This window comes from Sinocyclocheilus grahami, unplaced genomic scaffold (assembly GCF_001515645.1).
Source record: "Sinocyclocheilus grahami isolate Dianchi unplaced genomic scaffold, SAMN03320097.WGS_v1.1 scaffold1202.1, whole genome shotgun sequence".
Taxonomy (NCBI): domain Eukaryota; kingdom Metazoa; phylum Chordata; class Actinopteri; order Cypriniformes; family Cyprinidae; genus Sinocyclocheilus; species Sinocyclocheilus grahami.
This window is the reverse complement of record NW_015506381.1, coordinates 221,565-237,966: the sequence shown is the minus strand read 5'-3', so window position 1 is coordinate 237,966 and position 16,402 is coordinate 221,565. Positions and strand designations below refer to the sequence as shown.

The following is a 16,402-nucleotide window of genomic DNA, read 5'->3' as shown; positions in this document are numbered from 1 at the left end:
TGTTTTTGTTGTAGAATACGATAGGAGATATATTCACATGTTATAGAACTGAAAAGGATGGTGTATAAAATTGATTTTAAGATAAAAAATGGGACAACAAAGAATTAACTTGACGGAGCTCAAACTCAAACCACACGGCAGCAACAAACAGGAAGTGTTCCTGTTTTCATGAATCGGACAGTGTGGTCCGATTCATGAAAAAATGACTCTGATGAGTTGGTTCTTTTAAGGAGATGTTCAAAAAGACACTTAATCTCACGAGTAACCAGTTTGAATCACACAAACAATTCAGTTTGCTCAAACAGATTGCTCTGATTCACAAGGAGTCTGTTCTTTTCATGAATTGTTTAAAAAAATAAAAACCTCATAACATACCTGTTTGAATCAGTCTGACTGAATCGCGCAAATCAATCAAGAAAAACTGATTCTTATGAGCCAGTTCTTTTAAAGAATCTTTCTCAAAGATGTACAAACTCATGACTTATCATTTTGAATTCTTCTGACTGCTTATATCACACGAACAGTGTGGTCTGATTTATAAACAAATTCATTTTAGTGAATAAAATCATTGAATATTTTCAATTATGTCTGTCTTTAAGCAAGTTTTGTTTGCTTAAGGAACTTGAGTATCATTTTTGATGGCTTGTTCATGTGTGTAAAGTTTACACAACTTGACTGGTCATACAATCATGGATATTACTTATTCTGGCAGATGAATGAGATGAGCTAGGCTTTTTTGGCTGGCCAAACAGCTTGACAAGTAGGGCCACAGTCCAACAAACTGATAATGCAATTAACGGTCCACTCCATCTGTCCTCTCATTAAGCACGTCTGGTCAGATTTGCAGTTGGAGACTCACGCCTCTTCTAATCTCTCCTGGTAGCAGGCTGTTGCAGACGATAATCATTGTGATGTGAGCATGAATAGGAAGAGACACACAGACAACCAGTTGTGTTTAAAAGTCCCTTCTCTGATCGAAAGTGAAGCTAGGCATTCTTAAATGAGGCTGTAGTTGTTTCAATACATGTGTGGGCAAGGGAAATGACTCATTGTTCGACAGCAAGAAATTATTCAACCCTTTTTACGAAATGAATATGCTTAATGGGATTTCCATTTTGAGCTCAGCTTAACTGTCCAGTGCAAACCAACAGTATCCAATCAGATCATCCCTTTTAAACTGAGTATGATACAGGGATTAAGCTTGCTAATGGAAGTCTGACAGAAACGCAATAGTTTAAACATGTTTAAACAGAGTACGTTCTATTTTAGCTTTGTGTTTGGAATGTTTGTTGCATGTCATGAAAACATAAAGCTAGTGATACTCTAATCAAATATTTCTTAGAGGATACTTCATCTAAAAATAAAAATTCTGTCATTTACTTACCTGCATGTTTCTCCAAACATGTATGACGTTCTTCTACAGAACACAAAAGATGATATGAAGAGTGTTTCAGCTGTTGTTGTCCAAACCATGAAAGTCAATGGGGTCCAAAATAACAATTGGACTGTATTGACTTTGACAAATTATTTGAAATATCGTCTTTTGTGTTCCACAGAAGAAAGTAAGTTATACAAGTCTGGAACAAGATCACATTCTCATCATTGCTTGGCAGGACCCCCTGTCCCACTCGTACACTTCAAAAGAGGTCACACTTTCGAGGAGATACACAGACACATGCGCTTTAGTGCTTCCACTTGAGTTTTGTTCATATAAAACCTTTCGTGTGACTGTGACACTTAGATTTAGCAAAAAATTTAGCCAGGCTGAAACAAGCTACAGGCGTTAGCCGTTGAAACAAGTTTTGAAATTCACAGGGGGGTTGGTATTGCTACGCTGAGTTTTCCAAATAGTTGTGTTTCTTAGCAAGACATTCTGTCCAAAACATAAATTTTAATTATTCAGATGAATCAGGCCAGATTTTTTTTAGACCGGTCTTGGTTTGAGCTGAGCACAGCGGCTTGTTCGTTGCCAGACAATATGCTTCTGCTTTGGACAGACTCTGAGGCAGCGGCATGTCTGGAAAAAGGAAAACATGGCACGCAGGAGAGCACGTGCGGCACACTCTGGGAATGTTTAGATATCTCCCCAGGTATTCCAAAAAGGAGAAAGGAAGAGAAAAAAATCAAGCAGAAAAAGCAGGGGGCTTCCAAACACCAACAGACACACACAGAGTGGCGCAGCACAATGCACAGGGAGCGTCTTATTTGGTATTTCCTGTGTGAACTCTTTTGCTAGCGGTCCACCGAGAACGCTGAATCCTTGCTCTGGGACCTTGTCAGTACTATTTGTATGACGGGCCGATGGATGCAGGCCAACCGGGAAAAGAGGACTGATTTGGGGGTACATTGCAGGATCCAATGGCATCTGGATATTAAAGCCTTGCCTGTACCAGAGCAAAAAAAATAAAAATTACAGCATATATCAGGAATTTTCCAACTAATGATGTGCGGATGTGGTAGCGCTGGGGAAAAGGAGTCTGACTGTGCTTTCTTTGTTCGCTCAGAGAGGGCCCCAAACAGCATTCCTGTAAGCTCTGCATACTTTGGCAACAGTTGTGGAGGTTTTTTTTCTTTACTGTATACAGTTTATGCATGCTGCTTGCTTGGGCCTTCATATATCTTTCTCCAATCTCCAAACCTTGGTAGCATTGTTGCCATTTGAAACGGATTTTTAGGGGAAAACCCTTGGGCTTCACAATAATAGTGTTTACAGCCCATTTGACTGGGAGGCAAAGAATGGCTCGTCCCAAGACAAAACATGGCTGGACAGAGGCTTGTTCAGTATGACTGCAATGTGCAAGCACAGCAGACACAAAAATGGCCTGTATATTCAGTCTAACTGTTAGTGTATAATTAAAATATTTTATTACGGAAAGCTTTCTGCACCATACAGCTCATCAAAATAAGAAATTATTTTACTTATATTGATTTTAGTTACGTTTTAACTTAATTTTAATCTTATTTTAACTTTAACTTCTATTTTTTTAAATAAATAGCATTCTGTTCCATTCCACTGAGCTCCGCCTAGCTTTTTGTAAACATCTTATATAAATGTGCCCTTAACACTAGAACCGCCACGGGGTAAATTTTACCCGTGGCTGTTTTTAAAACATACATAAAAGGTTTTTAATAAAACATTCAAGTCTCCCAGTCACTGACTTTTACTAAAATTGTGCGATTTACAATCCCCTGTTGTTAAAAATGGTTAAAAATAAAACCAGATCAAAAACGTGCATTTATACCTATAAGCGCCAGCCCAGCGTGGGTCAAATTTACCGCTATATAATGCCTGTATGTTCGCGCTGTCATTTTCATGCCGCTTATGTTTTAACATAGTGCATTGCTAGGCAATGCCTTTCACTCACTGAATTTAACTTCTATTTTTTTAAATAAATAGCATTCTGTTCCATTCCACTGAGCTCCGCCTAGCTTTTTGTAAACATCTTATATAAATGTGCCCTTAACACTAGAACCGCCACGGGGTAAATTTTACCCGTGGCTGTTTTTAAAACATACATAAAAGGTTTTTAATAAAACATTCAAGTCTCCCAGTCACTGACTTTTACTAAAATTGTGTGATTTACAATCCCCTGTTGTTAAAAATGGTTAAAAATAAAACCAGATCAAAAACGTGCATTTATACCTATAAGCGCCAGCCCAGCGCGGGTCAAATTTACCGCTATATAATGCCTGTATGTTCGCGCTGTCATTTTCATGCCGCTTATGTTTTAACATAGTGCATTGCTAGGCAATGCCTTTCACTCACTGAATTAGCGGTTATCAGTTTCATAAATAAAGACAAAATGAGTAAAAGAAGGTGATTTATGAATGCTGAAGAGGTATAAGCACTAAATGTTACTCATAATTGTTCAAAATTTTGATTATTTAATTTTTGTTTTGCCATCTCTATCGTTTATTGTTCGTTCTGTGTTGCTATTTATTCTAGTCTTGCCTGTTTCCTGAAGAAAAAAAATCATATCTGATGTAATGAATAAAACCTTTTTTTTGATTACCCGAAGTTTGTAGAATTCAAATTATAAATGATATAACTAAACAAATTAATAATTAATTAGGTGAAGCTGTGCGCTTGAATTTGTCATGGCATCATCCTTTGCAATGTGGTAAGTTAGGCCTATTATTGCTCATTATTGTCTATAGGCTATTTTAGTAATTTAAATAACATGGGTTATCTTAATATATTGATTAATGACATTGTATTATAATAGCCTATTACACCACCCAAATATGTATTTACTTCCTTCTAATTCTCGTTGTCCGTGCAGGCTTGTTTAGCTTAATATTGACCGTTATGAAAAGTGACTAGTGTAGCCTGCATAAAAAAGACTTGAGCATAAAACAACAGGACAAAAATATAGTTGATGACTAGACATAATCATTTCATGACTCTAGACACTTCTTTGTGAGGACAGTAGCATAATACAGTGAAATAATATGTTCTTTAACCATTCAAAAACAGCTGTCATGTGCATGGGTAAAATTTACCCGCTGGCGCTTTTAGGTATACAGCTACCCCTGGCGGTTCTAGAGTTAAGAAATGCATAATTATACAAGTCAGATTAGTTGACTAGTCACTTATGCAATCGACCAACTAGTCGGTTTTAAAAAACATATGTAGTTTTACACATCGTTAGTGTGCAGTGGGCTTTTAGGAGCTAGCTAATGATATCACTCTCTGATCTATTACCAGCTGAATAATGGGTCATCATGGAGGCTCATTTTTAGCAAGCGGCATTGTGCTGTGCCAAGTTGGTGGACTTGCTCCTTTAAAAGTGTCCGGGGGCGGCCTGAAAGAATGCGGATGGACGTCTTGTGTTGAAGGGGCCTTTCATCCTTCGCTTCCTTTGAGAGAGACAATGTAAACAAAGGCTCCTAGCCAACTCCATCAGACAGGCTCATTCTGAATCACATTGTGTCTCTATAGTTTTAAACCTATTGGGGTAAATCAAAGGAGGGGTTTGGGTAATGTGAGCTAGAGTGCATGAGCTGGAGAAGTGCAGGGTGGCCCAGTGCAAGAGTTGGGCCGCTGGGCCGTTGTGGATATGCTTGGTCAGTGGCGCTGAGAAGAGTTTCTTGGTTTCCCTCGTGCTGAGAGGGCCCACACTGTCTCACCAGATAGGAATGCACAGAATGCTCTCTTTTAATCTGGAGTCAGCCAGAGCTGCTTTATCTGACCCTTTTATTAGCGGCCAGTTTCAGGAAAAACCTCTGTAGGCTACCCTGTCTCACAACCACTAGCACGGTTAGAAACTTAGAGAGGAGGAGAGAGAGAAACTTTAAATGCTACCATGTATTCATGTTCAATCCAAAGTATACAGACTTGAATCTTTTCATTGAAAGGGCATTCTTTTCAAAGCAACTATTATATGTGATCAAATAAAAAGCAAACCATATCCAAAGATGAAATGGTATCCCATTAATACCCTGAAATATTCACGGACAAGGCCGTTGGAGTTTGGGGATGGTAAGATTGGTCGACAAGTCTCTTGTGCTCAATGCATTTATTTGTTCAAAACATAGTAAAAACAGTAATATTGTAAATACTATTGCAATTTAAAACAACTGTTTTCTATTTGAATATATTTTTAATTAGTTTATTCCTGCGATAGCAAAGCTGACTTTTCAGCAGCCATTACTCCAGTCTCCAGTGTCACAAGTCTTTCAGAAGTCATTCAGATTTGGTACTCAAGAAACATTTCTTATTATTATCAATGTTGAAAACTGTTGTGCTGCTTAATATTTTTGTGGAAACCCTTATACATTCTTTTTTATGATTCTTTGATAGGAAATTCAAAAGAACAGCGTTTTTTTTAATAGAAATCTTTTGTAACATTATTAATGTCTTTTCTGCCACATTTGATCAATTGAATGTGTCCCTGCTGAAAAAATATTCATAAAACATCTTACTGACCTAAATTTTTTAATGGTAGTATGCTTATATATATTGATGGTCACTAAAAATGCCAGTTGTGACAGCAGAAAATGGCAGCATAAATTCAACAGCACCACATTGAGCAACTTGTGCAAAAGCTCTTCCAAAAGTTGTCTATTGTATGCAACATCTTTAGGCACCTAAAAATACTGATAATAGATTGGTAGAACTTTTTTTATTTAGTTACCCGCAGGATGAAACGAGTTAATCTCAGATTAAAACTTCCAAGACTTGCATAACTTGCTTTGCTTTCAACTTGCTGCATCTTACGTGTACAGTAGTCTCTCTGTCATTTTGGTTAAATAATGGTAATATGACGATGAAGCGGTTCTTTTTCTGCGAATCTTTGTTAATTTACGTCAGAAGCTACATGCATATTCTTTGAAGTCATAGGATACAGCCTCTCTGACATACATTCTGTGTTTGACGTGAGCTGAGGTGATGTGAGTACACTGTCGTGTGTGCTACTATTGGTGTCATGATGCAGACTGTGGTATGTGCCAGATTGACCGAGAAACTCTGGGGGTAAATGTCATAGGCTGTTGCCATCTTCGAGTATCACACATGAGAGAAACATCGAAGAAAATAACGGCTCTTGCATGCATTCTGACATTTTAAGAATGCATTGCGTTTTATCATGCGCCTTGCTACAATAATTCTGAAGTGCTATCAGTCAGTTCGTCTTGTACTTTTGAGGGTTTACAGTGTTTAATCACTGCAGTGTATCTTAACCTTTGCTAAGCTGCAGCTAGCTAGTGGAGATGCTGTGTGTGCCAGCGAGTGCGTGTGTATGCTTGCGGTGTGGCCTTTTATTAACACTGTCATACAAGCGGATATACTTCAGCTTGAACATCAGTTAGTGGCGGTATGTGGTTCTTCCTAGAAGTCAAGCAGCGTACCCTCTTTTTTTTACTTTGGTAGCGCACATTTAGATAAGACAGCAGCTTAGAGTTTGTTTCATTGCAGTTAAAAAGCTCAGCTGGGCCAGAATATTTGGATTTAAGATGATAGAATCAGATTGGGCTTGCAGACTTGTCTTCTGAAATGGTTGTTCTTGTTTGACTCAATCAGAATGGGCTTTTAGAAGTCTTTAGAGTTTAATGTTGTAGGAGGCATTTAAATGAGCCAATATAAACTTTATACTGTCCTTATCATAGTGTTTTTTTATGCTAGTAAACAAATTTGAGTCGGAGTCAACTGGTTAGAGTCAATATGTGTCTGATCTGGGACTTCTAAAAGTCTTTTAAATACAAAACCAGTTTCGTAATGAAGTGAAATTCCCCAGAAGAATCTATATTAGAATATGTTATGTACTTTTACTGTGGTCACATGGCAACAAAGAGGCCAAAATGCTTCATCCTTTTATTTCACCTTCAACTTCCTCCCCATTTCCACTAAACCAGGAAGACTTAAACGAAAACACGTCAACATATCACATGCGGTCCCCTCACTAAATATAGTCTGTTATACATACGAAAAACGTGAACGTATTTTGTACCGCAACCATTATAACATGAATGAGTCATTGGCTTTTAGAATTAGAATGATTTACATACTGAATCAGAATGATTTGCATTCAATTTAAGCTGACAATGTAGTCATCGTCTAGAACGGATTCACTGTTGTGTCTGTAGTTGGGCATTTTGACCGTAGCTTGAAGACCCTAAGATGTTATATTGAAAGAACATTTTAATTCAGGATTAGGTTTAATACATTTATATCGATTATAATGTATTTTTTACCTTAGATCTAAATATGCAAGATTTCTGGTATCATCTGGTTCCAGTTATTTTAGCTGTTCAAAACCAGTCAATTTTTACTTGAAAAATCCATACATTTGACAGTATTTTACAGTAAAATTACATATACAGTCATGGCCAAAAATATCGGCACCCTTGGTAAATATGATCAAAGGCGGCTGTGAAAATTAATCTGCATTGTTAATCCTTTTGATCTTTTATTTTTTTAAATTCACAAAAATCTAACCTTTCATTGGATAATAAGAATTTAAAATGGGGAGAAATATCATTATGAAATAAATGTTTTTCTCAAATACACGTTGGACACAATTATTGGCACCCCTAGAAATTATTATGAGTAAAATATCTCTGAAGTATATTCCCATTAATATTCACAAGTTTGAGCACTCCAGGGTGATTATGAACATGAAATTATCCAGCCATGGCTTCCTGTTTCACAGAAATATAAATAGGATGGAAAACAAAGCCCAAATTCCAATAATCATCCATCACAATGAAAAAAAACAGAATGTATTTCTGATGTGCAGCAAAAGATAATTGAGCTTCACAAATTAGTCCAAAAACAAACTCCAGCATATTCAGTTGTCAGACACGACTGGAACTTCAAATGGGACTGGCTTCTATGGACAGATGAAAATAAAAAATTAGCTTTTCAGCAGCAAACACTCAAGATGGGTTTGGTCAACAGAGGGATAAAAAGTACCCCATGTGTACAATGAAATATACTGCTGTATTTTTTAATGTTGTGGGCCTATATTTCTGCTGGAGGTCCTGGACATCTTGTTTAGACACATGGCATCATGGATTCTATCAAATACCAACAGATAAAAAAATCAGTAAGTGACTGACTCTGTTAAAAATCTTATAATGGGTCATGTTTGGATCTTCCAACCGTACAGTAATCCAAACACAAACCTCAAAAACAACACAAAAATGGATCACGGAGCACAAAACCAAGCTTCTGCTATGGCCATTCCAAGTCCTCTGACCTGAACCCCATAGAAAATGTGTGGTGAACTGAAGAGGAGAAGCACCAACATGGAGCTGGGAATCTGAAGGGTCTGGGATTCTATCAAATACCAACAGATAAAAAAATCAGTAAGTGACTGACTCTGTTAAAAATCTTATAATGGGTCATGTTTGGATCTTCCAACCGTACAGTAATCCAAACACAAACCTCAAAAACAACACAAAAATGGATCACGGAGCACAAAACCAAGCTTCTGCTATGGCCATTCCAAGTCCTCTGACCTGAGCCCCATAGAAAATGTGTGGTGAACTGAAGAGGAGAAGCACCAACATGGAGCTGGGAATCTGAAGGGTCTGGAGAGATTCTGGATGAAGGAATGGTCTCTGATCTCTTGTCAGGTGTTCTTTAACCTTATCAGGCATTATAGAAGAAAATTTAGAGCTGTTAAACTGGCAAATGGAGGTTTCAAAAAGTATTGAATAAAAGGGTGCCGTTAATTGTGGCCAATGTGTATTAGAGAAAAACATTTATTTCATAATGATATTTACCCCCATTTTAAATTCTTATTATCCAATGAAAGGTTAGAGTTTTGTGAATTTTTAAAATAAAAGATCAAAAGGATTAACAATGCAGATTAATTTTCACAGCCGCCTTTGATCATATTTACCAAGGGTGCCGATATTTTTGGCCATGACTGTATGATGTCAAACCATTTACAGTTTTTTACTGTATATGGTAAGATAAGTATAAATGTATCTGATTTTGATCCGAACTAAATTGAATTGAACCAGTTCTTAAGTTCATGTCAGTTTCATTCTGTTTCTCCATAAGGATGACCCTTTTTCCTTCAGTTCCTCTGGCGTACCCTCGAGCACTGCACGTTTTAGGATACGAGTCACTGATATACGCTCCAGGCTTTGCTTACAAACACAAGCCTGACTGATTTGGCTGATAAGGCTGGGGGTTTCTGGGCCCAGAGCCTACTGGGAGGAGAGCGAGAGAGCACTGAGGAGGGAAAGCACCTGGAAGCTGTCCACCCTGGAGCAGGGTCACTGAGTTTTGTCTGGAGGCTCTCCCTACTGTAGCTGTTAACAGTAGTATCCTGCATACTGAGTCTTCCTGGGCTCCTTGAGCCTCATTTGTTTGGTCAATGAGGTCGGTTTAGAAGTAGAGAAGTAGAGCTAGAATATATAGACTGAACAAGCGCTCGTGTGGACATTGCCAGCTTCATTCTGATGTGATTCCAATCAATTATGCAATACAATGCCTAAAAGAATAGTCACTGAATATAAAGACGAGTGTCTTATACCAGTTTACATCAATAATGGCTAGTAAGGCCATGTAAATAAGGATATCTGGTGTATTCATTTTTCTAATAATTATTTTTGTGTGTGTGTACAGGTGGTGACGTTATGGTATCGTGCTCCTGAGGTGCTGCTTCAGTCCAGCTATGCTACTCCTGTGGATCTGTGGAGTGTCGGCTGCATCTTTGCCGAGATGTTCAGACGGCGGTAAGTTTGCACAGCATAACTGTGTAACTTGCTTACTGTAAAATAGAGGATTATGATGGGTGATGCTCAGTTAACTGAGGGAGCGACAATAGTTCTGATTTCCCTCGAGTCTATAAATAATGATTTTTATGGAATTAGTTTTAAGAAACTATATTACTATATTTTTATATTTTATTTTATGGTTCTATGTGTATGGTATAACACAAACAAGAAAAGAAAAAAAACGAAATGCGAAAAGATCAAATGAAATTGAGAAGAAATTTATTATTTAGGTTCATACTGTATCTGACCAGATTTTTGCAGGAGGCTGAGGTTATTAAAACGGACATAAAAAAAAGAAAAACTGTCACTGTGGTTGTGACAGGCACTACAGACCTGATCCGTTCATCTGTGTGCGGTTTAACGAATCTTTCCAACTGCTTAACTCAACACTGACACATTTATTAAAGCTGCTCAATCCAGTGACAGCAGGAGTTAACGGTTCAACAGTTCTTTCTTTGTGGCTTCTACTTCACCAACTTCGTAGTGCATTAAAATTATTCTATTTCTTTAAGGCTCTAAAATGAGAAAACTTAAGATTCATTACATTTGCTCCACACAAGAGTTATACAAAGAACTAATTTCTTATTTTCACTGAGAATACTGATGATGCCCAGGAAGCAGTTTCTCTTATTAAACCGGTCACCTATCCTAAAGGGTTAGTTCACCCAAAAATGAAAATTAGCCAATGAATTACTCACCCTCAAGGCATCCTAGGAGTATATGACTTTCTTCTTTCAGACAAATCCAGTCAGAGTTATATTAAAGATGATCTTTGATCTTCCAAGCTCTTTAATGGCAGTCAGCGGATGTTGCAGTTCATCAGTCCAAAAGAAGTGAAATAAAGCGCATCCATCCATAATACAAAGTGCCTCACACGGATTCGGGGGGGGGACAAAGGCCTACTGTAGCGAATCGATATGTTTTTGTTAGAAAAATAACTATTTAAAACATAATCAATTTAGTCTAGCTTGCGCTCACTGTGGTATTTTTTTTGTGTTTTTTTAACACATCGTGGATGCTATTGTCGGACCTACACACACATTTCATGAGGAAAGTTAACGTGCACGTTATAATCAGCCCAGATGTTTCATCTGAATTGCATGTTTCTATTTTCACATGCAAATTACTTGTTGCACTTATGAATATGATAACTTTCTGGCATCAATTCTAGTAGGGTAAAGCGTCATTACACTTTCGAAACGGTCTGTTTTGCCCTGCCATCATTAGCTGAAGCTGTGTGTGAATAAGAAGCGGCTGCAGAGCAGGGTTGCCAGGTTTTCACAACAAAACCCACCCAATTGCTACTCAAAACTAGTCAAATTGCGCGTTTCAAGGGGGGTTCCCCTGTAAAAATCGCGTTCTGGGGGGTAAAATAATTTTTTTTCAGTGGGGTTCCTCCAGTAGAATTTGCATTCCAGGGGCTGAATATCACGTTATTGGGGGCGCTTCAACCCGCAGACATGAAAAACAACCCACGGCAACAGTGTTAAAGTAGATGTTTTTCTCTCCTGACGCACCATAACAAGTGCATAATCGGATGAAGAATGAGATTTGTAATGGAAAGCGCAGACACATGAGCACGGACACATTTTAACACACATCCTGTGTTTCACATTCTAACGGGCCCACCTCTCCGCCCTTTCCGCCATCCATTGATGGTGTTTGCTTTACAGGAACGGTAGATAAACATTAGCTGACTCAGTGCTTAATACAATAATCTTATAGGAAACTTTCAGATAGGAAGGTTATGATTAGTTGTGTGCACATAACTGTGTGTTTAAATAATGACTTTGTGTTTGTTAATTACTATAGAAACCCTAACACAGCAGTTATATCCATTCAAGTGTTTGGTTTCCACTCTCTAAAGCCATGTGCCATAAAACGCCACTGTGCTGGGCTTCTGGCGAGCCTCCATGAGTGCCTGAGGGTGGAAGGGTAAGGGGGGCTTTCATTGCTGCTACTAGCACACCTTTTCTCCTCCTGCAGGTGATTAAGAATGCTTTTTAAAAGGCCACCTGTTGCAGATTAAAGGGCACCTGGGACCAGGTTTCTCCTCTGATGTCTGAGAAATGCACCGCGCTGTACGCGCCAACTCCAGTAATGGAGGTTTTCGATTCACCTGAGAGTTATAAAGATGTAGAGCGCCTCAGCCAGCAATATATTGTATGGCTTTGTTAAGATGGAAATTGAACTGTTGAAGGGACAGCGTTTTCCTGGAGAGGGTTGTGCAATGTGGGCCTTTGACACGTTTTGCCTCAGTTGTTTTGTTGAGTGTTTTATAAAAGATCTTTACTTGTCTGATGCTCACAATGCATAAAGTTTAGACATACTTTATGCAAGTCTGTATCTGTATCTCTTGGAGGATGTAGTGATCAGTCAGTGTGTTTCTGAATGACATAAAGTGCTTTTGACATTCCGCTTTTACAAGGGTTGTGCATATTGTGTGAAGAGTCAACGCGCGACGGCTTTCAGGTCCTTGTTTTCACAAACTAAAGCTGCTCTCACAAAAAAGTAGAGTTAGTGCATATAATATATAAATAACAATAAGAAAATGTATCTATTTTTAACATTTATTTTTAATTTGTTTTTCAGTTTATACATAAAGTTCAAGAAAATTAATTAATAAAAAGACATAAATATAAACTTTTAATAAATTAATGTTTCCAAAAGTCAGTGAGTAATTGTGGTAGAAAATCTCAGTATTGATCAAAATAACTGAATATGATTTTTACCATAATCGAATAGCAAAGCTGAAATTCTCATTAAAGGGATAGTTCACCCAAAAATGAAAATTACCCCATTATTTACTCATCCTCAAGCCACCCTAGGTGTATATGACTTTTTTCTTTCAGATTAACACAATCTGGGTTATTTAAAAAAAAAAGAAGAGATTTTTAAGAAACCGTGTGTGAAAACCTTGTGAAGACTTACAGAAAATGTTTGACCTCTGTCATTGCCAACAAAGGGTATTTAACAAAGTATTGAGATGAAATTTTGTTATTGACCAAATACTTATTTTCGACCATAATTTGCAAATAAATTCTTTAAAAATCCTACAATGTGATTTTCTGGATTTTTTTTCTCATTTTGTCTCTCATAGTTGAGGTATACCTATGATGAAAATTACAGGCCTCTCTCATCTTTTTAAGTGGGAGAACTTGCACAATTGGTGGCTGACTAAATACTTTTTTGCCCCACTGTATGTATATTTATGTATCATAAAGTAAAAACTGAAATTCATATTCAAAGCTGAAATTCTCATTAAAGGGATAGTTCACCCAAAAATGAAAATTACCCCATTATTTACTCATCCTCAAGCCACCCTAGGTGTATATGACTTTTTATATGATGATTAACACAATCTGGGTTATTTAAAAAAAAAAGAAGAGATTTTTAAGACCAAAAAAGTGCATCCATCCATCATAAAAAGTGCTCCACACAGCTCCAGGGGGTTTATAAAGGCCTTCTGAAGTGAAGTAATGCATTTGTGAAAGAAAAATATCCATATTTAAAACTTTAGAAACCTTAATCTTTAGTTTTCACTAACAGTCGTACGCACCTTCAAGACAGAGTGGCGTTGCAGCGGATGACGTAGCGTAAGTGTGGGGTAATTTTCGTTTTTCAGTGAACTATCCCTTTAAGTTCTGTAAGTATTTTGTATTAAGTAATTTGGCATAAACTTCCATTATTATTATTTATAAATGTTTTAGGCCTATTAGTTCAGGTTGTTAAAAGTAATATGGTGCCATAACCCATTAATGCTTAATATTTATGAATTGTTGGTTAAATTTAATCGCTATTTCTCTTAAAACGTTTTTCCTGAACCACATGAAACCAACACGAACACGCTTTTCCAAGAATCTTGCACGTGTGTTATAAACTAAAGTTTTCCTTTTCTGTATCGTGGACACTATTATTCGTCATTGACTCACTCCTTTTCCGGCGAGCCAGCGTTCACCGATTCAGATACACCGATGCATTCCAGAGGTCGAGCGGGTGGAATGTGGATAGAGACACCGGCACTTGGAGCGTGACTCAACTGCGTGTACTGGCCTGGTGTGTGCCTGCCTGTGCCCACTCACTCAGGAAGCCTCTGCCCCGGCATAATGTCTGCCTTGTGCAAAAAGCCACTAATTCATTCAGACTAACAAGTAGCCCAAGGGAAGGCAGAATGTGCTTTAGAGATTTTCAGCCATACTTGTTTTGGCATGACACCGCTTTAGGTGAGATCCCCCCCTCGCTGTTAGAAAATAGAACGGCTTTTGTCTGATTTAACTGCTCGGGACTGACTTTGCCTTTGAGGGCTTCAGCAGTTGATGCGGCATGTGAAAGGCATAATGGCAATTTTCTTTTTAACAAGCGGGTTCAAAGTGAAAGGTATCGGGAGCATCTGAGGCGTCCGTCTCACCTGTAAAGAATCTTCAGCATCTTAGCCGCACAAAGACGCCTCTGTAGAGTTGAAAAGTGCAAGTCACATTCTTCATTCTGAAAAATATGCAGAGGTTTGTCTGTCTGTTTCTCACTAATCTTTAAATTAGTCTTCTTGAGGGTGTTTGAACATCACTGAGGCCTAAGTAAACGTGCACGTGCTCACTTCTGGTTCTGGCTCTTTGTCTGATTACAGTTGAGATCAAGTTGAAGCTCCATGTGGTTGTGAATAAAGAGCGGTTGCGCTTGTCTTGCTGTTGGGCAACATCTGGTGGCAGCGGGGGGAATTACAAGTGCGGTTTTTGCTGCTTAGTCAAAGACATAACGCTTTGATAGTGAGCTTATTTTAGCTCATAAATCACATATATCTTTATTTCCATGCTTCTGTTCAGTCATTTTTGCTCTCTCACATAGAGGTATGTGGAGAGCGAAAGCAGACGGCGGGGATATAGCTTTTTTCGCTCTCTTTTACTCTGTGTGGTATGTTTTGAAGACTGAGGCCTGGGCTTGTGGCTCCTGGAATTTGTGTGCATGCCAAGGGAAGCATTGCCCGCCCACGGGTGTCCTGACTGGACTGAAGTCACAGGCACCAGCAGCGCTCCAGGCGGGTGGACTCCAGCATGTGCTGAAAAAGCCCTCAGATCTTCTCAGCCTCAGGCTGGCCAGGAAACAACACGCATACAGTGGACCAATGTCTGTTATGTGGCTTTAGGGCCTTATTTGTACAGTGAAACCTATTCACTGTAAGCTATTTACTTATTATTTAAAGTGTAAGATTTTTTTAGTTTATTCATTAAATTCGCTTATGTATTCAGGATTATTAATTTTATTTGTATTTATTTATTTTATTTTTAGTTTATTGATTAATTTCCGTTTGATTGATTCAATGTTATTTTAGTTCTGGTTTTATTTATTTTTATTTATTAATTTACTCAAGATTATTTTAGCTTTATTTGGTTATTTTATTTAATTTTTTTATTCAAGATTATTTAATTTATTAATTTCAGTATTTAAGTTTGATTGTTTTATTAATTTATTTTAGTTTATAGTTTTTTTTAATTATGAATACAAAACTTCCTTTTAAGTCTAGTTATTGCTGTAAAATGAATCATGCAATTAACTGCAATCTTTCTCTTTCTTCAGACCTCTTTTCCGTGGGAACTCTGATGTTGACCAGTTAGGCAAGATTTTTGAGTAAGTACTATAATAAATTGTTAGAATTGTGTTTAATAAGACTGTATTGAGACTGATTGTTTTGATTATGATATTGCAGTGTGGTGGGGGTCCCTTCTCCAGAGGATTGGCCACAGGAGGTGGGCTTGCCACAGAGTGCCTTTTCCCCTCGCCCTCCCCAGCCCATAGAGGACCTGGTGCCTGACATGGATGAGCTGGGCAAATCACTTTTACTTGTAAGGAGCAGATATCAACACTGAAGATATTTTAAATACATTGACACTTACTGTAGAATGTCATTCTATGAAATCAATACTTTTTCCAGTTTAATATATTTAATCACGCAAATAATATTTTATTGTAACTCAATAAAAAAAATGTTATCTTTAAATGCAGTTATTCCTTAAAATGGTAACAGAATTGACTTATACAGTATATACAGTTTATTACTTTTTTATAACAGTATATAGAGTGTGTGTCTGTGTTATGTTATGAACAAGTAATTTAAATAAGGGACACAAATAGCACATGACTTTTATATAAAAGTACCATAGACTGTTTTTACTTA

General features: G+C 37.6%; 1 protein-coding gene across 2 annotated transcripts in view; it reads left to right on the top strand.

Moving 5' to 3' along the window:
• The window catches only part of cdk6 (cyclin dependent kinase 6), a 40,874-nt gene that overhangs the window by 22,794 nt on the left and 1,678 nt on the right, over positions 1 to 16,402 (top strand). For both annotated transcript variants that reach the window (XM_016253794.1, XM_016253795.1), the window contains 3 exons: positions 10,082 to 10,191; positions 15,805 to 15,855; positions 15,935 to 16,070. In XM_016253794.1, the coding sequence (XP_016109280.1) occupies positions 10,082 to 10,191; positions 15,805 to 15,855; positions 15,935 to 16,070 (297 nt within the window). The remainder of the gene's footprint in view (positions 1 to 10,081; positions 10,192 to 15,804; positions 15,856 to 15,934; positions 16,071 to 16,402) is intronic.